Source organism: Capra hircus, chromosome 21 (assembly GCF_001704415.2).
Source record: "Capra hircus breed San Clemente chromosome 21, ASM170441v1, whole genome shotgun sequence".
Taxonomy (NCBI): Eukaryota; Metazoa; Chordata; class Mammalia; order Artiodactyla; family Bovidae; genus Capra; species Capra hircus.
The window spans coordinates 64,050,812-64,074,536 of NC_030828.1; the positions used below are offsets into that span (position 1 = coordinate 64,050,812).

A 23,725-nucleotide genomic window follows, 5' to 3' on the forward strand; every position below is an offset into this window, starting at 1 on the left:
ACAGAGCGGCGGGGTCCCACCCCTGACCCTGCCCTCTGCTTTTGCAAAGAGAGGTCCCCATCCACCTCTGAACCCCAGCAAGGCCCCCAGGTTTTCCTAATAGTAACTTTCTACTCAGTTCTCATTTCACCTACTTGTGTTCAACCCTGAGCTTCCCTGGAGTCTCAGAGAGTAAAGAATCCGCCTGCAATGCGCAAGAGCTGGGTTCGATCCCTGGGTTGGGAAGATTCCCCTGGAGGAGGGCATGACAGCCCACTCCAGTATTCTTGCCTGGAGAAGCCCATGGACAGAAGAGCCTGGCGGCCTACAGTCCTGGGGTCGCAAAGAGTCGGACACTATTGAGCGACCAAGCACAGCACAGAGCATAGGAGCTAATGCCTACAACTGGAAACCAGTCAGAATTGAACATGTAAGTGAATTGTGACTACTGTGTAACCAGGAGCAAAAATGTTACACCGTCCGTCTATTCTGGACAAAGCCAGTTCAGTTCAGTCCAGTTCAGTCGTTCAGTCGAGTCCGACTCTCTGTGACCCCATGAATGGCAGCACACCAGGCCTCTCGGACTAAGGCCAACTCCTGGACTAAGTCAGAGGATCGTCAAACTCACACTCTCTCTCACTCGTCACGTGCGAGCATCTTCACTTCAGTCCAGGTCAGCGCCTGGCACTATGCGCAGGGTTAGGGTTAGGGTTAGGGTTAGCCACATGACAACCTCGTGGATTTGCGCGCTTCCTTCTTTCTGTGGTACTTTGTGCCGCCTCCCTGTCTCTCTGAGATGGAGTACGTAGAGATTTCCGTGGGTCCTGTAGCAAGTTAACAAGTGTCTTATGTGACACATCTCCCCGCCACCCCAGGGGCTGATCAGGGGTGGGAGGGACCCCGGCAGATGTTTTAGCTCCCCTTAAAGACCCCGGCCTTTCCAGCCTGACATCTGGAGGGCCCCTTCTGGACGTGGGGAGCCGAGTCACCAGCCCGGCGCCGATTCTCACTCGAGGCAGGGCCTGGCCGCGGCGGAAGAACGCGCGGAGAGAGGGACGCGCCTGGCAGGACGTGGCCAGAAGTGGAGCTGCTCCGACGTGGACACCCGGCCGAGATGGGCCCGCGAGTTGTCCATGTTTGGTCCTGGAGCCGCCCGCGGGGCGCGCAGGGACAACGCCCCCGGGGGAGCGCGGGCGCCGGCGGCCGCGGGAGGGGCTGCCCCGGCCGGGGCCGGGGGTGGGGTGGGGGTGCGACTCCCCCGCTCCCCGCGCGCCCCCTCCCGCGCCGCCGCCGCCGCTTCGCCTTTGTCCCAGCGCGTCCCCCCGCAACCCCGGAGCCGGCGGCCGCGCGGGGAGGCGGGGCCGGTCCGCGGCACCCCCAGCCCCGGCCGCGCGCCGCCCTCGGCTCCCCGGCGCCCCAGCCCCGCCCCGGCCCCGCCCGGCCACGTCCCCCCGCCGAGGCCGCCCCCTGGCGGGCGGAGCAGGCGCCCGGCTCGCGCGGCCGCGGCGGCGGGCCCGGGGTTGCCATGGTAACCGGCGGCGGCCGCCGCCACGGCAGGGCCGGCCCCAGCGCCAGCGCCGGCCGCGGCTCGGCGCGGCTCAGTGTGGGGGTGAGCGGGCGGCGGCGCGGCCGGGCCGGGGGAGCGGGCACTGCCCGGCGGCCTCAGCATGGAGGACGGCTTCTCGAGCTACAGCAGCCTGTACGACACGTCCTCGCTGCTCCAGTTCTGCAACGGTGAGGAGGGGCGGCGGCCGGGGCGGGCCGGGGGGCCGCGGCGCGGAGCGGGCCGAGGGGCGAGGCCGGGGCGGCCGGGGAGGCCGCGCAAAGTTGCTGCGGAGGGGCGCGCGGTTCCCGCCGCCGCGGGCGCATTGTGCTGGGCTGCCGAGCCCCCGGGCCGCCCGCGCCTCGCCGCGCCCCCGCCCCCGCCCCCGCCCCCGCCCGGCGCGGCTCGCGGCTCCCGGCTCCCGGTTCCCGCTCCGGGCTCCGGCCAGTGCGCGCAGGGAGCGGCCGGTCCCGGGGAGACCCGCGCGGGCGCACCGGCCGGGCAGCGCGTGGGGAGGCCCGGGCGCCCCGGGGCTCCGCGGGGACGTGTTGCTTTCTGCTTCCAAACTCACATCTGTTTGGAAATGTCTGGATGAAGAACTCGGAAAACACATCACTTAATAACAAAACGCTCCTTCGAGGATGTGCGCAGTGTTTGCTGCGCATGGACTCAGATCCATTCCGTTCTACTTTGATGAAACCATCAACACTTTAATTCATGCAATCTAGAGCTGTTTAAATGGACAGGCAGAGTGAACCGGGCTTCAAAGTGTTTCGACTGTTTACGGGGTGATACTTTTGGGTTTTGTTTGTTTGTTTATAGGGAGGAAATATTAATAGCTATCAATATGGCATCTTTAAAAATTATATAAAATCTTACGTTTCAAAGATGTTAGTTTCACTAGTAGAGTTGAAGATTGTCACAGCAGACTGCATGGTTTATCAGAACATTCACGCACAAAAGTTAACCATGCAATTTTTTATATGTTGGATTTATTGCTTTTTTAGAGGGTCCCAGAAACTTGTTAAAGAAAAAAAAATCGTGTATTTTCTAGAATGTGCCTCTAGTACAGGTGGAATCATTTGGAATTCTAGACGCTTTGACGACTTGAGCAATTTATTTTGCAGTTGTATTTGTGATTTAGGCGAATATCTCTAGTTATTCGACACCTGTTTGCAAGTAGCAGGTATTAGCCTTGGCAGTTAAGATCACTGGGTTGATCTATAATGATATTTTAACCTCTGGCGAAATTTATCATCTTTTTCATGGGAGAGTATATAGTCATAGTTTTGGCAGCTTGTAATTTTCATGTTAATCACATGTGAGCCTTCATTAACTTGTAATGGCCTCTTCAGCAGAAAGGATGAAAGTTTTTGCTCTCCAAATTTAAGAAGAGTTTCAGAGCTGAAGGAGGATAGAATGTATTTGGTGCCTTTCTGGCCACTGGAATTTCTTATATGTAGTTGAGAGTCATGGAAACGGTTTTATCCTCCACAACATTAAGTAGATATTTGAGCAGTTGTTTAGGGGCTGGTCATATTGCTTCTAAATAGCAGTTCAGTCATAAAGTTGTGCATCTATTCATGAACATTCTGGATTTCTGCCTTTTCTTTTAAATATGTGTTAGAGATATTGGTAAGGAATTTTACTGGTAAGTGTCTAGAAGAAAGTAAAAACCAGGTTTTATATTGTATGGCTAACAGTTTAAAGAAAAATGACTTTATTATTTAAGCATAGTTGATTTACAATGTGTTAAATTCTGCTGTACAGCAAAATGGCCCAGTTATACATGTATATCTATTCTTTTTTTATATTCTCTTCCTTTATGGTTTTTCTGAAGACCACCTGAGCTACACAGTAGAACTTTTGTTGTTTATCCACCCTATATATAATAGTTTACATCTGCTAATCCCAAACTTGCAATCCATCCATTCCCTACCCATGTCCCCGTAGGAAAAAAATGACTTTAAAATAGCTTAGAAACAAGCAATAAGATCAATTCAAAATACAATTGAATCGTGACAGTTGAATTACTTTTCTTTACAAAGCTCTTAGCTCTGTGCTTTTTTTTTTTTTTTCGGTTAGCTTATGAATAAAGTTTAAAGTGAGAATGGTCTCTGAGGTAGAAGTGAGTGTCACCCTGGTGATGTTTTAGGCAGCAGATGTTGGGATGAGAAATTACTCATTTTAAGAGGCCTTTGCTAAGTGAAAATATAAATGAGTACAACCCAGTTAATGACTATGATGATTCAATGAAAGCAGTGGATCACAGGAACACCATTTCACCAAGCATTACATTAAACATTTGGGTATTTTATTGGCAACAGTGACAAAAAATTCTTTTTGAATTAGAGATTTCCATGACAATGGCAGGACTACGCCACACAGTAGATGAACCCATCCACGTTCATACGTTGAGCACCCTCCATGCTTTCGATGGTGACAGGAACCAAAAAGTCATAGTTGTTTATCAGCTTCAGAAAATGCATCCCATACTTGTTATTTGGATGACTGCCGCAGTTAACGTCTTCCTGGTGTGATCAAGATAGAAGTTAGTGATAAACATGAAAAGGAAGGAAGAGAAAACGTTGTTCTAATGAGTGAAATCTCTAGTTTCCACTGTATTTTTTCCCTTACTGTCTCTCGTACTTAATTCGTAGTGGATATTAAATGTCAGCATAGGCAGTATCTAGCCTCATGAAAAGACTATCCATGCTCCTTTTAGACACTGGCTGTCTCATTTCACTAGGAAATGTGTGCCGTGTTTTTTTCTCCAAACTGTTTAGGACTCTGTAAAGTGAGCTAGAAATCACAAACTTCTGTGCGCCTAAGAAAAAACTACAACAGTTGGAAAGTAGACTAAAGCTGTCATTTATAAGCCAATTTCCTGTTTGGGAAATACTTGCCATCTTTTACTCCATTTTTTTTTCTTCAAACCCTTCCTTTTGCGTAGGAGGAAACTGAGGCTCAAAGAGATTTTTCTAACTTTATAAGGCCACACAACTAGTAAGGCTTGGATACCAGTACGAATTTTTTTGGTTTGTTTTAATAACAGCTATTGAGAGAGATAATTCACTTTCTATAAAAATTCTCCCTTTTTAAAGTATACAGTTAAGTGGCTGTTAGTATATTCACAGAACTGTGCATGCGTCAACAGTATCTAATTTTAGAACATTTTCATCACCACCCAAGAAACCCCAGCACCCACTAGGTTGTATTCCCCATTGCCCTGGCCCTTTGGCCATACCAACCTGTCTCTCTGTCACTATGGATTCTGAGTATTCAGTATAAGCGGCATTGTGCGTGTGGCCTTTCATCTGGCTGTTTTCACTTAGCGTAATGATTGAAGGTCATCCACGCTGTCGCATGTGCCAGAACGCCATTCCTTTTATGGCCAAATAATATTCTGTTATATGGGTTTATTTCTCTGCTTTATTTCTCTGTTCACCAGTAGACAGGCATTTGGGTTGTTTCTACTTTTTGACTGCCATGAATAATCCTGTCAGGAACATTCATATCCAGGTTTCGTGTAAACTTATGTTTTCATTTCTGTTTGGTTGGTACCTAAAAGTAGGGCTTCCCTGTTGGCTCAGATGGTGAAGAATCTGCCTTCAGTGCCTGAGACCCAGGTTCAGTCCCTGGGTCGGGAAGATTCCCTGGAAAAGGGAATGGCAACCAACTCGAGTCTTCTTCCCTGGAGAATTCCACCAACAGAGGAGCCTGGCAGGCTCCAGTCCATGGGGTCGAAAAGAGTTGCACGTGACTGAGTGACTGACGCACTTTCACACTTACCTAGGAATAGAATTGCTGAGGCGTATGGTAGCTCTGGGTTTAACATTTTTGAGGAACTAGTCTGAATTTTTTGAAGTCTAAACATCAACCAGTCCATCTTAAAGGAAATCAGTCCTGGATATGCATTGGAAGGACTGATGTTGAAGCTGAAACTCCAATACTTTGGCCACCTGATGCGAAGAACTGACTCCTTGGAAAAGACTCTGATGCTGGGAAAGATTGAAGGTGGGAGGAGAAGGGGACAACAGAGGATGAGATGGTTGGATGGCATCACCGACTCAATGGACATGAGTTTGAGCAAGCTCCGGGAGTTGGTGATGGACAGGGAGGCCTGTGCAGTCCTTGGGGTCGCAAAGAGTTGGACAAGGATTGAGCGACTGAACTGAACTGAAACATCAAGCTCTTTTTATTATACCTTGTTGGTATGAGACTGGGGAGTCAAGAAACTGGATGAAAGACGGAAAGAAGTAGGTAGGAAGAACGTAACTGTTGCTATTTCATTTCTGTGAGTCACTTTGGATTCTTCCATCAATCACAGTTCTTCAAAACAAGTCAATGCACACGTTGGCTTAGTTGCCGTAGGTTACAAGAATTTCAGAGTTTGAGGGGACCTGAATTTGAGGGGGTGATCTCATCTCATAATTTTCTTTCTTAAGCCTCTGAATGTTTCGTCAAAGTACAGCTCACCCAGGAATGCAAATGTCAGGCAGATAAATCCCGGGGAGCATCCCCCGCTGAACTCGGGGAGAGGGCAGTGTCTCTGATCCTCCTTGCCTGTCCTGTCATCCCCTGATTCCATCCACCCAGCCCTCCAGGGCTTGAGGTCTCTGTTCCAGAGGTTATTCAACCCGTGTTAGAGCAGTTCCAAAGAACTGAAAACTCATTATCTCTGCATGCAGTCCATTCCCTCTTTGTGTGATTCAGACCCTCAGTTGCTAAATGCAGTCAAAATTTGGCCCAAGTTCTGCCCCTTGGGTCCCTAGGAAGTAGGTTTAATCTCTTCTCCATGTACAGGTCATCCCATGTTTGAAGACAGTCCTTCTCAGGTCTGATTCCAGCTAAACATTACCTTTAAAAACAGAAATCCTCACAAGACAGTTTTAGGCCCTTCATCATCCTTGCCCAGTCTGAACTTCTTTCCTGTTGTCTGTATGCCTCTTTGGGCTTCCCGTGTGGTTCAGCTGGTAAAGAATCCGCCTGCAGTGCTGGAGACCTGGGATCGATCCCTGGGTTGGGAAGACCCCCTGGAGAAGGGAAAGGCTCCACCCACTCCAGTATTCTGGCTCGGAGAATTCCATGGACTGTATAGTCCAGGGGTTGCAAAGAGTCGGACACAACTGCGCAACTTTCACTCACTCACTTATATGCCTCTTTAAATTTAACACAGCTGAACGTCTACATATTCCAAGCGTGGTTTTTAAATAGAGCTGAGTAGAGCTGGATACTTCACCTCCCTTGTTCTAAAGTCTATACTTCTAGTAATGTAGCCCAAGACCATATTAGTTCTTTTGCTTGCCACTTCACGTTGTTACCTTTTATCGGTTTTCACCTAAAATTCTTGTCTGTTTTACATGTATCGTGGCTAACCCACTTTTTTCCCATACTTTTCCCTTTTCTTTTTAAGGAGGAATTTCCTTTTTTATTTTAGGGGTAATTTCCTGCAATACAGCATAATTGTAATCTGTACCATAATGCTATAAATACTCCCAACACATATAAAATATTTCAGTGTTGTAATAACATGGAAGTTGGTCATGGCCTTAAAGGTTATGATCCTGGCTGGTAGCTTTTTTTTCTGTCTTGCCTGGAAAGGTGCTGTGAGAGATCTTCCCATGTTCCTTTCTACAGCCTATACATGGCTCAACTACCACTTCTGATGAAACTGGATTTCCCCTGCAGGTGCTACTTGTTAATAACCATAGCCTGTCAAGTCCCTGCTACCTCCTGCTCCCAATGACATTCTGAAGCCACTACAGCAATCTTTTGAACTTTGTTGTCGTTGTTCACTTGCTAAGTTGAGTCCGACTCTTTGTGACCCCAGGGACTGCAGCACACCAGGTTTCCCTGTCCTTCACGATCTCCCAGAGTTTGCTCAGGTTCATGTCCATTGAGTCAGTGATGCCATCCAACCATCTCATCTTCTGTCATCCCTTTCTTCTGCTCTCAGTCTTTCTTAGCATCAGAGTTTTTTTTTCCAGTGAGTCAGCTCTTTGCATCATGTGGCCAAAGTGTTGGAGCTTCAGCTTCAGCATCAGTCCTTCCAATGAATATTCAGGACTGATTTCCCTTAGGATTAACTGGTTTGATCTCCTTGTAGTCCAGGGCACTCTCAACAGTCTTCTCCAACACCACAATTCAAAAGCATCAATTCTTCAGTGCTCAGCATTCTTTATGGTCCAGCACTCACATCCATACATGACTGCTGGAAAAGCCATAGCTTTGGCTCTGCAGACCTTTGTTGGCAAAGTGATATCTCTGCATTTTAATATGCTGTCTAGGTTGATCATAGTTTTTCTTCCAAGGAGCAAGCGTTTTTTAATTTTACGGCCACAGCTACTGCCATTTATTTTTTCTAAATAAATGAAAACTTGTTTTTATTTCTAAGCTTTTATATTGAGGGATATAAGAATGCTTTATTTAAAATCTTAGAAATATTTTGGCATCTGTGATTCTGTTAACTCTGATTCTGTTAGAATTTTCATGTTGGCAAATTTTCATGTTGGGTTTGAAACAAGGTCAAGGAACTCGTGTGAAGAAATCACTCTGAACTCAGCAATATGAAGTCTTTTCAAACCTCATGTATTCTTCTGTGGTGGCTGAGGACTGAGTTAGATTTTCTCTGTTAGCAAAATCCAAAGAAAATAGTTTTTACAAGAAAATGCCAAGTAAGCACCCATACTAAGTGAGAACTTTTAATTGGTATACTTGATATTCTGGTAGGGAATATATTTTATAGCCAAACCACAAGCATTTATGACATTATAAACAAACCCAAGCATTCTGATGGAAAGTTCCCCAAACCAGGCTTAAAAGTAACTATTAGTCTGTTCTTGTTAATTTCTGAGATAATATAAGCTTTTTCATATAGTCTCTTAAAAAATAAACATTTTACTTGAGTGGAGAGTAGATAAAAAAGAAGTAACATCTTTGTTTCTACTGTCAAAGTCTGTTCAAGCTATAAAACTAGAAGCGTGAAAAACTTGATTATGATAGCATTGAAAATTGAACATTAAAGCTTTGCTTTCAGCAGCAAAAACAGCTTCTCTAAGGACTTAAAACCAATGGTATTTTGTGCCACTTACAAAAGTCCCTTTCAGGAAAACTATAATTATTCATCTTTAAAATCCTAGCTTATTAATTGAGGATTTCTAGGGTTAGCAAAATGTTTTAAATGCCACCAGACACATGGAAAACTTTTTTAAAAGTTTGCTGCAAATTGTAAATGGCATGTAAGTATTATCAACATGCCCTCCCCACCAAAGCTTCATGTTTTTCTCACTAGATGTTCGACACGTAAGTTTAATATTCTGCTGAAAGCAGCATGTTTGTTTCAATGTCGTGTGGGAAGCAGCATGTTTGTTTCAATGTCGTGTGGGACGGGGGCTGTCTTATATGCCACCCGGAGCAAGTATGTATCCTCTTTGGTTTCCTTTAAAGAAATAGCTCTTTAGAAGATTTTCATTCTTTAAAGTATTTATTTTCCAATCAAGAATTAGGTAGACATACTTTCAGTTTTGTTTCCTCTCAAGACGTATCTTTATTGGAAAATACTATTTGTGGGGAAAGCTACATTTTTACAAGGGTACTTAGTTGTGTCTTAAAATGCAGTAGCATATATATCCTGCCAGCTTTCTGGAAAAGATTGAAACTCGCCGTCTTTAATAAACTGTCCTCTCTGTGAAGGGACAGATTTGACCATTAGCCTTGGATGATGCAAGAGGGTGGGATCGCCGAGCCCAGAGCCTGCCCCAGGTGGGGAGTTCCACAGGAGACCTTGGCTACCGGCAGAGGGGGAGGACAGAGGTGCCAGCCTCTCTGGATGGTGTCACAGTCATGGTGCGTCCTTGCGGTGGGGTCCAGCACTGGCTGTATCCTTCATTCTGTGCCCTCTGGAGGGGAAGGCATCATTGTCCTGGACTGCAAATTATCCCCACAAAGAACCTTTCGCGGACAATGGGCAGCTCACAGTTAAGGATAATGAGGACAGAGACGATCAGGCGAGTATTCATGGAGAGAGAGGCCTTTAAGTTCACTTGGCAGATGGAGCCAATTTCGAGTGCGTCCCTACAATGTGCCCAGGACAATGAAAAATGTTTAAAACATGTCCTCCCTAGAAGCATCGGTTTCCCCTCGTCAGTGTCCTGCATGCGTCTTTCCCTCTGGCCTCCCATCTCCACGGGAGAATCCTCCTCTCCCGCGGATCTCATCATTCCTGCCCCTGCTTTACTCAGACCCCGGTCAGTGCTCATCTGGGGTGTGTTGTAAGGGCAGCGGCCCCAAACTAGCCTTTCTGCCTCCAGTCTCAGCTCCTTTTTCTTACTCAACACGTGCTTGAGTACCCACCGAGCTCCTCGCTACGCAGGTCTAAAGGTTCCAGCCACAGGCGGAGTCCACATGGCCCTGGCTTTCAAAAGGAAGCGTGCGTTGCCCTTCAGGAGCTGGACGCTCACCGTCGTGTTCTCGGTCAGTTGTTTAACGACCCTGGGCATAGACGGTGCTGAGAAGCAGGCTCAGGAGAGGGGCCAGGCATGGGACCTGGAAAGGGCTGCGTGAGCTTTTCCCTGGGGAGTGGAAGCTACTCACCCACAGGGGTGGGGAGAGGGCAGGAAAGAACATTCTAGACTGGGTGCGAAGGCCTGGCTGGGGAAGGACCTTTTCTGAAACTGAAAGTCTTCCCCCGAAAGAAAGAAAAACGGGACAGAGCTGAAATGAGGCAGAGAGTGTCCTGTGGGGCCTTTGGGCCACGTTAGGAGTTTGGTCTTATTTCTGGGGAGCAGAGAGAATGTGATGGAGAATTTTGAGGTGATAGAGTGACATGGTCAGATTTTTAGGGAGTTTTAGAAAAGGCCTCTCCCCTCAGTGCAGAGGAGGGGCTGGGGGGCGCTGCTGAGGGAGAGAGGAGGGCTGTCGTGTGAACCCAGGGAGAATGGTGGTGATTCCCACCAGAGGGCTGCTTGGGGGCTGGCCTCATCTGGGCTTCGGCCTTTACGGGCAGGAGGAGGAGGAACTGAGGATGCCTCCCGGGTCCCCGACGCGTCCACCCAAGTGAGTGCCGCAGGCCGAGCTAGGAGCTGGGAGGGCGGACAGGCAGACAATGGTTCAGCTGGGGCTTGTGGGACCTAAAGCCGAGGGGCTGACTGGCTCGTGGGAGGCAGAAACCAGAGCCAGAAAGATGTCTGTCCTGGAGAGGAGATGTTTGAGAGCCATCAGTATGTAGATTGGGGCTTCCCTGGTGGCTCAGGTAGTAAAGAACCTTTGCGACGCAGGAGACATGGGTTCAGTCCATGGGTCGGGAAGATCCCTTGGAGAAGGAAATGGCAACCCACTCCAGTATTCTTGCCTGGAGAATCCCATGGATGGAGGAGCCTGGCGGGCTACCCGTCCATGGTGTTGTGCAGAGTCGTACATGACTGAGCGGGTACCACTTTGACATTTCATACTTGCAGTTTATAAATGGATGGCACCGGAATGAGTCGCGAAGGTGAGCTCACTCAAGGTGGAGTTAGAATGCTCCTTCTGAAAGACCACTCTGAGCCAGGAAACCCCCTCCTGTTGGAAAGTCTTCAGGGTCCCCCCACCTTTCTGGCACCTAAGCCCCAAGAGGCAGCTGCCTGTCTCAACTCCCAGCTGCTTCCCCAGCCACCACCCCCGGCTCCTGAGTCTGGTGAGGGGGTCCTTTCTTGGTGGCCACTAAACCTCTGTCATCACCGCGATCCCAGAGGCCTGTCACGGTGATTTATTTTCAGATCACCTGTTAGATTGTCACCCTTTTCCAGGCAGAGGCTCTCGTGTTTGTGTTTTTTTGCTCCTCAGCAGAGCCTGCGCCTGGTGGGTATCCTGATGGCTGTTGTGGGCGTGTGAAATGTACACGCAGGGGTCAAAACACCTCATCTGTACCGTGTATGCTAAATCGAGGTTAAATAGGTGCCACTTCTACATATCCTTGAAACAATGTGTATATGTGTATATATATATATTTTTTTTGTTTGTTTGTTTTGTTTTTAATGAGGAGGGCATGGCAACCCATTCCAGTGTTCTTGCCTGGAAAATCTCACGGACAGAGTAGCCTGGTGGGCTACAGTCCATGGAGTCGCAAAAGAGTCAGACACGATTCAGTGACTAAACAACAACGTGAGGCGGTTTCGTAGGCTTAACACAAATTATATTCAGCCAGAGGAATTGACCCAGTGAAGTAGTTCTTGGAAAAATCAACATTTTTAGCCATAAAAAAGGATTGAACTATTAAATCAGCACCCCCCCCCCCAGATTATTTTGTGTAACAAGAATTTCTACCATTCTTAGACAAATATGTTCCAGTCGAGCAGCTGCTTAGAGTTGTTGTTATTGTTTGGTCGCTAAGTCCTGTCTGACTCTGTGACCCTGTGGCCTGTAGCCCGCCAGGCTCCTCTGTCCGTGGGATTCTCCAGGCAAGAATACTGGAGTGGGTTGCCATTTCCTTCTCCAGGGGATCTTGGCACTCCAGGGATTGAACCTGAGTCTCCTGCGCTGGCAGGCGGGTTTTTAACCACTGAGCCAGCAGGGAAGCGCTGGTAGAATTGGGACTGTCATCTATAGCATGCCTGGGCACAGTAGCCCCGGTTATAGTGTCACCAACAGTTCAAAATCCTTAGGAACAGAACTGAGTGATGATACTTCATGTAGCATGAAGTCCCTTGTCATGCTGAACCATCCTGTGTGTGAAACACGGAGACTACTCCCCCGGGAATGCACAGGCCATATAATAAAGATAATGACCAGTGAGCATGGCTTCACTGAATTTGTCCTTTAGAAAGTAATTAAGCAGCCTTGCCCGCACTCCACTGCTCTCAAAGACTGAAATCTGGCTCTGCGTGTCATTTCTTTGCCTGCCGAGAAAACGGCCTGGTATTGACTTGATATAATTTAATTATGTAAAAATGTGTGTTCAGACTGCGTCTTGTACTTAATTACAGCTCTGACAACACAGAGATGTTATTTCCCAGCCAGAGCTTGTGCTTCTCCAAGGTAGGGGCTGTGTCCCATCCATCTTTCCCTGCCCATGGCCGGGCACTCTGTGTGTGTGTGTGTGTGTGTGTGTGTGTGTGTGTGTGTGTGTGTGTGTGTGTGTGTGTGTAGTGGCAGGGGAGGAGTGGGAGACAGAGAGTGCTAGAGGGCTCACCAGGCAACTTCAGATGTCACATGGTCTAAGCACGTACTGTTGTCCCCTTGTTTAACCTTCGCGGAATGAGGTGGTTGGATGGCATCACTGAGTCAATGGACATGAGTTTGAGCAAACTCCAGGAGATGGTGAAGGACAGGCAAGCCTGGCATGCTGCAGTCCATGGGGTCGCAGAGTCAGACATGACTGAACATTAGCAACCAGCCCTTTGAGGTGGCTTCTGTACTCATCTCCATTGTGACCGGTGAGGAAACAGAGGCCCCCAAATTTGAGAAACCTACTCAAGGCTGCCTGGCTTGTCCTGTTCAGAGCTGGGATTTGAACCCAGGCATCTGTCTCCCTGGTCCATAGCCTATGAAGTGCTCAGTTATGTTTGATGAGTGAGCGATGGATCCAAAGATGGGACTGGTCACAGACACGAAAGGGTGTAGAGTGTTTTCGTCAGCCCCTTGCTTCTGGAAGAAGCCACGCACTTGTTACTAGTTGGATCTGAGGTCCTTTCACCGGCTTGCCAAGAGGGTCTCCGGACACATTTCCTTGTCTTCACCCGCGTTTCCCTTCAAATCGCACACCTGCCACCCTTTGTAGAGCAGAAGTCTCATTTATCTCTGAGTTACCCAAAGTCCCCAGGGAGCTGCCCCTTGCCCCGAGGATGCGGGATCGAGTCTGCGAACGGCCTCCAGCCTGCTCTCCCGACCTGAGGCGGCCTCCCCTCCCAGGTGCCCTAAGATGCCACGCCCTGGGTAGTGTCTGAAGGAGCCCGCTGGTTGACACCTGTTCACACATGCTGTGCCCCTGGCTTCCCCGCAGGAACCCTACCCCACACCTCCCCACCTCCTTCGCGTGTCCTGAATTTCGGCAGTGGGACCTCCCTGGTGGCCCAGTGGTGAGGACTTCACCTTCTCTCTCCATGACAGGCTCTAGTTTCATCCATCTCACTAAAACTGACTGAAATTCGTTCTTTTTTATGGCTGAGTGCTGCAATTCATGGAGTCACAAAGAGTCGGACACGACTGAGCAACTGAACCGAACTGAAGGAAGAGAAAAACAAATCTCGTATATTAACGCATATATATGAAATCTAGAAAAAGGGTCTTGATGAACCTATTTGCAGGGAAGGAATTTAGATACAGATGTAAAGAAAGGACTCGTGGACAGTGGGGGAAGCAGCCAGTGGGACGAGTGGAGAAAGTAGCGTTGACTTACGTACGCTGCCATGCGTGTGGACAGATAGCGGGTGAGAAGTTGTTATATATAGCATAGGGAACCCAGCCTGGCGCTCGGTGATGACCTAGAGGGGTGGGAAGGAGAGGGGAGGGCGGCCTGCGAGGAGGGGATATATGTACACCTATGGCTGATTCGTGCTGTTGTACAGCAGAAACCAATACAGCATTGTAAAGCCATTTTCCTCCAGTTTAAAAAAAAAAAAGGACCTCACCTTCCAATGCAGAAGGTGCAGGTTTGATCCCTGGTTGGGAAGCTAAGATCCTACATGCCTCATGGCCGGAAAAACCCAAAACACAAAACTGGAGCAGTACTGTAACAAATTCCACAAAGTCTTAAACAACAATGAATCTGGGCGAGGCTTTCTTGGGGCCCCAGGCCAGGCGCCTGTGTCCCCGTGCCCTGTGAACCCTGACTTCCCTCCAGACCGGCAGATCCCAGAGGGACCCATCAGGGCCCTGAGTCCCTGGACTGGAGAGTGAGTCATCTCAGAGTAGAAATAGGAAGCGATCATTTCGGTCTGGTAATTGCTCACTTACAGAGGTTTGGCATGCTCTGTGGGTTGTCCCCTCTCCTATAGTAAAGTGTCAATGAAACTGTTCACTCCTTTTTTTAAAAAAATCTATTTTTTAATTGAAGGATAATTGCTTTACAGAATTTTGTTGCTTTCTGGCAAACCTCAACATGAACCAGCATAGGTATGGCTATATCCCCTCCCTCTTGAAACTGTTCACTATGTCAGTAGCCCTAGTTCTTTCTGTGTTTTTTTCTGCAGCAGTCTCATCCCATTCATTATTCTCTTGCCCTTTTTAGAACCCTGTTTCAGTTTTTAGTTGTGGTAGTGCTGGTGGTTTAGTTGCTAAGTCAAGTCTGACTCTTGCACTTAACATGAAACTGACCCGTGTTAGCCATTTTCAAGTGTACAATTCAGCATGAAGTTCAGGCTCATGGTGTGCAGCCATCATGAGCATCGGTCCACAGAACTCTTTTCATCTTGCAAAACTGAAACTTTGTCCCTATTCAACAATGAATCCCATTCTTCCCTCCCTGGGGCCCTGGCACCCTCCATTCACTTTCTGTCTCTAAGAATTTGATTACTCTAGGGACCTCATATAAGTGGAATCCTACAGTATTTGTCCTTTTGTAACTGGCTTATTCCCCTTGCAGAACCTTTTGTAAAACTCCAGTTTCACGAGTTACAGAATCCCAAACCGAACAATGTCTGACTAAGGGTTCAAAGCTGGGTGCGAGGGGAGAGGGGTAATTACCTCGGAGTTCAAGGCAGTCAGAGCCCCTGCTGGGCGTCACTGGATCGCACCCACGTGCGTTGCCAGCAGCTCTGTTCAGCCTGTCCCGGGTAAAGTCTAAACATCTTGTCTCTGGAATCCCTCTAATAAAATGTCTGCGCTTCCCCTCCCCACCCTGATGTCAGGGCGAGACCAGGCTCCGGAATGGTGGTGTGAAGTCCTCTGAAACAGGGCTCAGACTTCACACTGTCCTGTACACGACCCACCAGCGACAAAGGCCCCTCTGACAAGCAGGGAATGGTGACAAGTGTCTAAGCTGTCCTAGGAATGGGGGAGGTGGTGGTGGAAAAAATTCCAATATAGGGCAGTTTAGAAAGATGATGAAGGGCATATGTTTGCTAGAGAAATTCCATGACATACGCCTTCTGATCACCAATAGCGTGCATTCTCTCTCAGCTAGCTAAGAACCTAAGAAAGGAAACAGCAGGTGTGAGACCCCGGGTCTAGGAAAGGATCTGGCCCAGAGTCTTGGAATATCTCTGAGTTTTTGTGCCCTTTTTTTTTTTTTTTTAAAGATGGCTGTTGCACATTTGGCACCATCTACTGATGTGAATGTCTGATTGGAGCATCGTGCTCGCAAGACTGTTTAAAAAGATGAGCAAGCGTAGGCTACATGTATCCGAAATGAGTCACTGACTCTTGAGAATTAGCACAAAAGATGCTGTGTGTTTCTCTCAAGGCCTCCTGTAGCCTGTCACCAGGTTACATCCCTAAGGCTCAACATGGGCTCTGGAGACAGACAGGTTTGGGTTTGAATCTCGATTCTGCCAGTGATGAAAAATAAACACCCTTACCTCACTTTCCTCCCTTCCGCCCATCTGCTGCTGTCTGTCCCACTGGGCAAACCCAGAGGGGATCGGGGGCTGTGTTGCATCCTCCACCCCTGCCAGGGTTAGCCTCCCAGCACAGAGGACAGGGAGGGGTCAGAGGGCAATCGCAAGAGGTCCAGCAGTGTTGTCTAGAATTGAGATGTAGAGATTTGTGACTGTGTTACCTGTGTGTGGTCTTGATGGTTGCAGCTGCGTTGGTCTAGCCTAGTTCCCGATGCCACGTGGGCACCCATCAGTGCTAGAGCCATCCATCTGTCCACTGTGTGTGTTCCTTTCCCGGCATGCCAGGAGTCTCCATGGCTCTGTAGTCTTGCTTTATCAGTCCTTATCCCCTTGTGTTTCCATATTGAAGTAGTTTATCCTGGGCACCCAGGATACACACTGTCTCCTGGTTGAAATCTTCTGTGATCTATCCAGGGTCATTTCTGCATTTCCAAATTCCAACACATACGCCTCCAAATGCTGTCTGGTTCCTTCCAGTCCACCTTCTGGTTATCTGTGCAGCCTTTGTTTCCACCCACCGGCTGGCACGTTCCTTGAGGGTGGGGGCCTGTATTGTCTTTTTGCTTCCTTCCGGTGGCTCTGCACAGAGCCTGGGTCATATGTGTGTCTAGTAAATGCTTGTTGAATGAAAAAACCGAATACTAAAATTAGACAAGGGGCCTGGCTATCTTTAAATTATCACGAAAGGCAGAGGGAGAACTTCCTGATACTGAAAAGCTTTTCAGTATTCCCAGAAACACGCTGTTATTGTTTACGAAAGTGAAGTAACTCACAGTTGCACGTAGCAAAGCCTCTTCGTTATCATAGAGTGGAGTCAGTGTCTGAGCTTTCAGCATTCATGGATTTATACATATTTGTGTACACACTTGGTTAAAAAAAATGTATATGTATGTATATACACACAATTTTATTCTGTTTATTTACCTTTTGGGGGTTGACATGGCCTCTAAACACAGGCCAGCTGCTGTAATTTGTTCCAATATTGAAAGGATTCATTGAGAGGCGCTATAGTTTATGCAAAACCATAGTGTGGAACACTGTGGACTTCTCAAGAAGGGATTTTTTCAAGAGTAATTTTGATACATGCTATTTCATCTCATTTACTGACCATAAAACGTAACTCAACATAAAGCTGCCTAAAACCCTCCCACTCTAGTATTTTATAGTTTTTACAGTACCTTTGGATCTGTTTCTCACAACCAGACTCGGAGGTGAGTTAGATAAATACTCAGCGGTCACATTGGCTTAACAGATGATGAGCTCCATCAGGTGACTGATGGGTGTTAAGTTACTTCCTCAAGACCACTCGGTTCAGAAAGTGACAGACCCCAAACCCAGCCTCCTGACAAATCCCAGGGTCCTTTGAACGGTGCCGCGTCCCCTGCTATGTGTTAGTATCTGCACTGATCTGGTTGGTAATCAACCTTGGTAAGAGGATTTATTTTTAAATCTGATATAGATCATTGTACCCTCTATTCTGCACAGTTTGTGGTGGTGGTGGTTTTCCTGGACCTTGGAAAAAGTATGTATAGATGCCCCTCGCTTTTAGAAAAACCTGACACCCAGCATTCTGGTTGCAGCATAAGCCATTACAAGACTCTTTACTGGATTCCATAGCCTCGTGTTAAACCTGTAGATTTCCTTATCTGCTTACCATCTTTGCCAGATGTTGATCTTGCTCTTTTGGAGGCCACATCTTGGGTAAAGTGCCTTGCTTTTTTAAAATTTCTAGTTCCTCTTCTCTCCCCCAGTCATCGTAAAGAGTGGGGACACCGCTGGCTTCGCAGCAGTGCCTCTCACTTGTGTGGGTTTTCCATTCTGGCTGAAAACGTGGGCAGAGACGTGCCCAGAAGTCGTATCCAGTGTTCTGACAGGTGCTGGGGAACCCAGGCTGGGCTCTGCCGTGTCTACGTGGTTTCCCTCCTGTGTGTTTATCTCAGATGCCTTAAGATCCACTGGCCCAACGGAGAACTAGCTTCTAAATGAGCCCGTATTCCTTTATCTGTGATTTCAAAACCCAGAAGGCTCTGAGCACCATATGTCTTTTGGTAACTCAATTTTTGCTTAGACTTGACCTGATTGGACATCATTTGGTGGAGGGTTGTGGGGATGGCGGCACGGGAAAACCTCCCCTGTATTGAAACATGTGGCTTTTAAGGGTTTCTAGCCCTCTCTTTTCTTTCTTTTTTTTTTTTTTCTAGCCCTCTTTTTTCGTATGAAAGTTCTTCTCTTCTGTAGAGCCGTTTTCAAGCATGATTACTGTTGCTGCCCTGGACCCTTCTGGGGTATTGGATAGTACAGTGGGTAATACACCGCCAGCTTTTGTTCTGAGTCAGAACCTGGATGAGAAGCCCGTCAGGGCCCAGGGGACTGGGAAAGGGTCCGTGGACCAGTCGGACCCAATGACAGGCTGGTGCTTGCCCAGGGCAGGGCCTGCTGAGGACCGTTTCCGTGGATGCTGGCCTGGCGCTGGACTCCCGTTCATGGGAGAGCCTGGCTGGTAGGCGGGTAGTGCCCTGGGGGTGCCAGGAGGGCCCCGTGGCACAGTTGTCGGTCACAGCCGCCCGCAGGGCCAGGCAGCCAGATGTGCCAAGTTTTGTCCTGCGAAAGCAGAGCTCAGGGCGGGTCTACTGATGCGTCTAGATCCACTCACCTCCCTGCCTCCTTCCCTTCCTTCCGCAGGAATCTGTGTCTCCCAGTAACAAGGCCTGGCTCTTGGCCTGTGAAGCCGGACAGGGCTATTCCACATCTGCTGAGTATCTGCAGCTTACCACGTGTTGTCATTCTCAGCCCATCCCTGCACCAGCGGTTCCCCCGGCATGGCCGGGCTTGGCCTCTTTCACAGCTGAGGAGCTGGGGGTTAAGTCCCCCGCCCAGGACTCACAGCTGTCAGTCTGCAGAGCCGGGCCCCAGGCGTTTCCTTCTCTGCTGCCCTCAAATCATGTGTTGATTCAAACACATTCCTCCCTTCTAGGACTCAGCGCCTCAAAACCCAAGCTGGGTGGAGTGGGTGGCTCCTTTTCGGATTCCTGGGACCAATCATTTAACCTCAGTTTTCCCTGCCCTAAAGTGGGCTTCCTGATCCTGGCAAGTCAAACACCCTAGCAGACTGCGCCTTGTGAACTACAGAGTGCCCCACCACGTGGTGCAGTATTTCCTAATTCTTCTCCATCCCCGCATCCAGATGTGTCTGTCTCCCCCCGTGGAGCTCCCTCCCAGGCTTTCTGGGGCTCACCTCCTCTCCTTTCCACACTCTGCTTCCTGACATCCTCAAGGGCAGAGCCCCTGTTGTCTTTGAGGGTGTGTGTTCCCCTGCTCACAAGTGAACCATGAATAGTTGTTCCCTAGTGGCTCAGTGGTAAAGAATCCAGCTGCAGGGCAGGAGACGCAGGTTCGATCCCACGGTCGGGAAGACCCCCTGGAGAAGGAAAGTGGCAACCCACTCCGGTATTCTTCCCTGGAGAGTCCCGTGGGCAGAAGAGCCTGGTGGGCTGCAGTCCCTGGGGGCACAAAGATTCAGACGCAACGAAACAGCAGGAGTGGTACAGCAGAGGGGTGTACTCTTGTCGTGGGGGTGGCTCGGGATGGCTGACATTGACCGTGACACCTTGGCAGCTGTGGCAGGCTGGCCTCCTCAGTCAGGTGTGCCTGGGGGCTTTCACGGGACTTTGTCCTTACGACACCAAAACTGCTGGGTATGAACTGAGAAAGAAGTCAGTCAAGGAGTCCTTTCTAAGCTGAATTGAATAGTGCAGATTTCAGGTGACATCCGGATGAGGATTCTTCTTTACTAGAACTGGAAGCACTAACTGTGAGGCTGCAGATTGGTCTGCAGCCCACCCGGCCTTTGCAGGAACCCTCCAGCACTCAGGTGCCCGTGGGAACGTCTGCCTTGCCCGGCACCTCTGGGTGACCTTTCCTCCCTGCACTCTGCTCCCGCTCTTTACAATGGCCACTATAATGTGTCTGGCGCAGAGGTTTCCTCCATACCAGCGAGACTCCCCGAGTCAAGATTTAGGGCTGGTTTGCAGTGGGAGGGGGTGGGAGGAGGACACAGGCCTCTCAGCGGGGTTGCGGAATGTTTCAGGGGTCAAGGAAATAATATAAACCTTTGAATAGAGCCTCCTGAATAGTTTGTTTGGCATTCCCCAGTGACTAGCATCTCAGTTACCAGCTGCTTTGTTACAACTTGCTTTTCTTTAAGCTAAACATTCTTATATGGTTTTTACAGCAAGTGAAGGGGACAAAGTGTCTCTAAGTGTAATAATTCTCTCTTCTGATCCATGGCTAACAAGTAGAGGAGGCAGAGGGGCCATAAGCCAAAGGATCTCTAATTTGCTCTGCCAAAAACTCCTTTCCACACTCTGTCAGCTCCCCATCTTGCCCCTTAAGGCTGAATAAATTAGTTGCCGCCCTTGGGAAAAAAAAAAATGTACCGCATTTTGGCCCAGGGATCTTCGTTAGTTACCTTTCTGAAGGGAAGATGATTAATCTTATTATGCTGAGCAAACCCGTTCTGTATGCTTTGCAGTTCTAACCATGTCAATTTTGTGTTTCTCAACCAGGGACAGCAAATGTCAGTCTCCTGCAAGAGAAATACTGGCTTTTGTTTTAAGGGGAAACAAATTGAACAGAAGCTTACCTTTTGTTTTTCTTCTAAACTTGGAGGCAGAAATTCAGATACCCTAGCTTATACATTTATACCATTTTGTTGTTGCTTGTAGAGAGAATAATCTGGTAGATTATTTTTCTGTTATCACCACTTCCAAGAGTTGATGCTGTTTTTTCCCCCAAACACTGATGGTGTTGAGCTGTTGTTGTCATGGAAACCTGGAGACTGGAAAAGACCTAAAAGGATTGGGGGTGAAAGTTCATCTTAAAAAAAAAAAAAAGAATTCAAAAAAAAAGGTCAAATGAGCCAATTTTATTTTCCAGTATTTTTTTTAAATTAATAGGTCATAAAACTATAAAAGAAAGAATAGGTTGGGACTTCCTTGGTGGGCCAGTGGTTTGCATTTCACCTTCAAGAATATGGGTTTGATCCCTGGTCGGGGAACTAAGCTCACACATGCCTTGTGGCCAAAACGCAAAGCAGAAGCAACATTGTAACGAATTCAATAAAGACTTTAAAATGGTCCACATCAAAAAAATCTTAAAAAAAAAAAAGAATAATAGATTATATAAGGGATCGTGTTAACAGTGTTAACTCTCTTTTACAGAATTCAGAGCCTCCCATCCACCGTCCTTCCCCCACCCCATCCTCAGTGAATCCAAACCCGATGGACCAGTTATCTCGGAGGCAAGAAGCTGCCGGTCCTTCCCCGCTTTCCCAGGCCACAGCTGCACGTCTGGTGCAAGGCAGCAGTCGTGCAGGGGTCTTGGTGGTCATCATTCTAGCAAAGACAGTTCCTGAGTGAGTGTGTCTGTGCGTGCTAAGTCACGCAGTTGGGTTCCACTCTTTGCCACCTCCTGGACTGTAGCCCACCAGGTTTCTCTGTCCATGGGATTCTCCAGGCAGCAATACTGGAGTAGGTTGCCGTTTCCTTCTCCAGGGGATCTTCCCAACACAGGGATTGAACCCAAGTCTCCTTCTTTGGCGAGTACAGATTCTTTTCCACTGGGCCGCCTGGGGAGCACCGCTGAGTGAGTGGCTTTGTGCCGCACCCTGTGCCAGGCCTGTATGCTCCTTGCTCTTAAGAGCTGTCTGGTGGTGGGCAGGTCGGGTGACCCCATACAGCAGAGGGGTGTTCACTTGTCATGGTGGGTGGCTTGGGATGTTTAGAGGTGACGTAGCTGAGCCTCAGAGAGGCAGTCACTCGCTTGAGATCGCACAGCTCAGGAGGGGCAGAACCAATATTCAAACTCTGTTCTGTTTGATTCCTGTACAACCCATGTTTCATGGTTCGAGCATTGCCTGTCACTTTGATACCTGTGAGCTTGCATTTCCTGTGCTGCTTAAACTGAGGTCGGTGAGACTTTGTTTGAAAAACACACCTTCTAATAAGGTAATGATATACCCCCCTTCTTGTCTCACAAGTAACGCCGATTTATTTTATGTAAACAAACCAATCCCAAGCATTGAAATTGAAACTGTGATTAAAAACCTCCCAACAAACGAAAGTCCAGGACCTGCGGGCTTCACAGGTGAATTTTATCAAGCATTTAGAGAAGAGTTAACACCTATCCTTCTGAAACGGTTCCAAAAAATTGCAGAGGAAGGAAAACTTCCAAACTCCTTGTATGAGGCCACCATTTACCCGGTACCAAAACCAGACAGAGACATACAGCTTTGACTTATTTTAGGTGAGATCTGAAATGATGTGGATTTTTTTTCCTCTACAAACAGTGGCTTCTTCTTGTTTGTCTTTAAATGGGGGGGAATAGATGTTTAATTTCGATAGCCAGGCAGCAGCAGCTCTGTGAATGCACTCGGTGGTGGGGAGGAGGATTTGATGGGGCAGCAGAACCGCAGCTGGGAGAGTGGCCTGGAGGGGCTTTTTGTTGGGTTTGCACGAGGAGGATCTCCGGGGTGTTTCTGATGGCTCTTCCTGTCTTTGGCTGCCTGAGGGGCAGGTGGAGTGCTCCTCTAGTTGCAGTGAGTAGGGGCCACTCTCTCTGGTATGCGGGCTTCTCCTGGTGGCTCTTCCATTGTAGACCTCAGGCTCTAGGCGCCAGGGTTTCGGTAGTTGTAGCCTGTGGGCTCAGCAGCTGCAGCTCCTGGGCTTTAGAGCTCGGACTCTGTAGTTGTGGCACATGTGTGCACGCGTGCAAAGTTGCTTCAGTCGTGTCCAACTCTTTGCGCCCCCATGGACTGTAACCCACCAGGCTGGCTCCTCTGTCCGTGGGATTCTTCAGGTTAGAATGCTGGACTGGGTTGCCTTGCCTCCTCCAGGGGGTCTCTCCCACCCAGGGACTGAACCCTCGTCTCTTAAATCTCCTGCATCGGCAGGCGGGTGCTCTACCGCTGGTGCCGCCCAAAGCCCCAGTTGCCCTGCAGCAGGTGGAATTTTCCCAGAGCAGGGATAGAGCCGGCCAGGGAAGTCCCTTCTTTGTGATTTAAAAGGTAAACCATGTTAGTGACTCTGGCGAGGCTTCTGTGGTGGAGACGCTTGTAAGCGTTTTGTGTTAGCTTAGAGGTGAAAGGTGGCTCGTAGGAGATAGGAATCGGGCAGGATGAAGAATGTGGGGATTCATGTGCAGCTGGTCCTTCCAGAGACGCCTGCTGACTTCAGAGCACAGATGTTTAAGCGCTCTTTTAACTTTTCCCTCGTTCCAGCCTTTTCCACTTCATTTCTCAATACCATGTCACCCCACTGACTTTAAGAAAATTTTTTAATTGAAGTATAGTTACTGTACAATAGTATATAAGTTACAGGTGTACCATATAGTGAGTCACAATTTCCAAAGGTTATATTCTATTTATAGTTATTGCAAAAAAATTGGCTATGTTCCCCTATACCATATATCCTTGTAGCTTATTTTATACCTGATAATTTGTACCTTTTAATCCCCTACCGCAGCGGTCCCCAACCTCCAGGATCTAATGCCTGGATGGAGCTGATGCAATAATAATAGCAGTAAAGTGCACAAGAAATGTAATGTGCTTGAATCACCCTGAACCTCCCCCCACCGCCATCCATGGAAACATCTTCCACAGAACCGGTCCCTG

General features: G+C 48.4%; 1 protein-coding gene across 7 annotated transcripts in view; it reads left to right on the forward strand.

The window, feature by feature from the left end:
- EML1 (echinoderm microtubule associated protein like 1) overlaps window positions 1–23,725 on the forward strand; it is a 194,799-nt gene that overhangs the window by 60,858 nt on the left and 110,216 nt on the right. For 5 of the 7 annotated variants that reach the window (XM_018066339.1, XM_018066340.1, XM_018066341.1 and 2 more), the window contains exon 1: window positions 1,563–1,713. The exons of the other annotated variants lie outside the window; for them this stretch is intronic. In XM_018066339.1, the coding sequence (XP_017921828.1) occupies window positions 1,647–1,713 (67 nt within the window). In that variant the 5' untranslated portion in view covers window positions 1,563–1,646. Of the gene's footprint in view, window positions 1–1,562; window positions 1,714–23,725 lie in introns of those variants that run through there. 7 annotated transcript variants of the gene reach the window in all.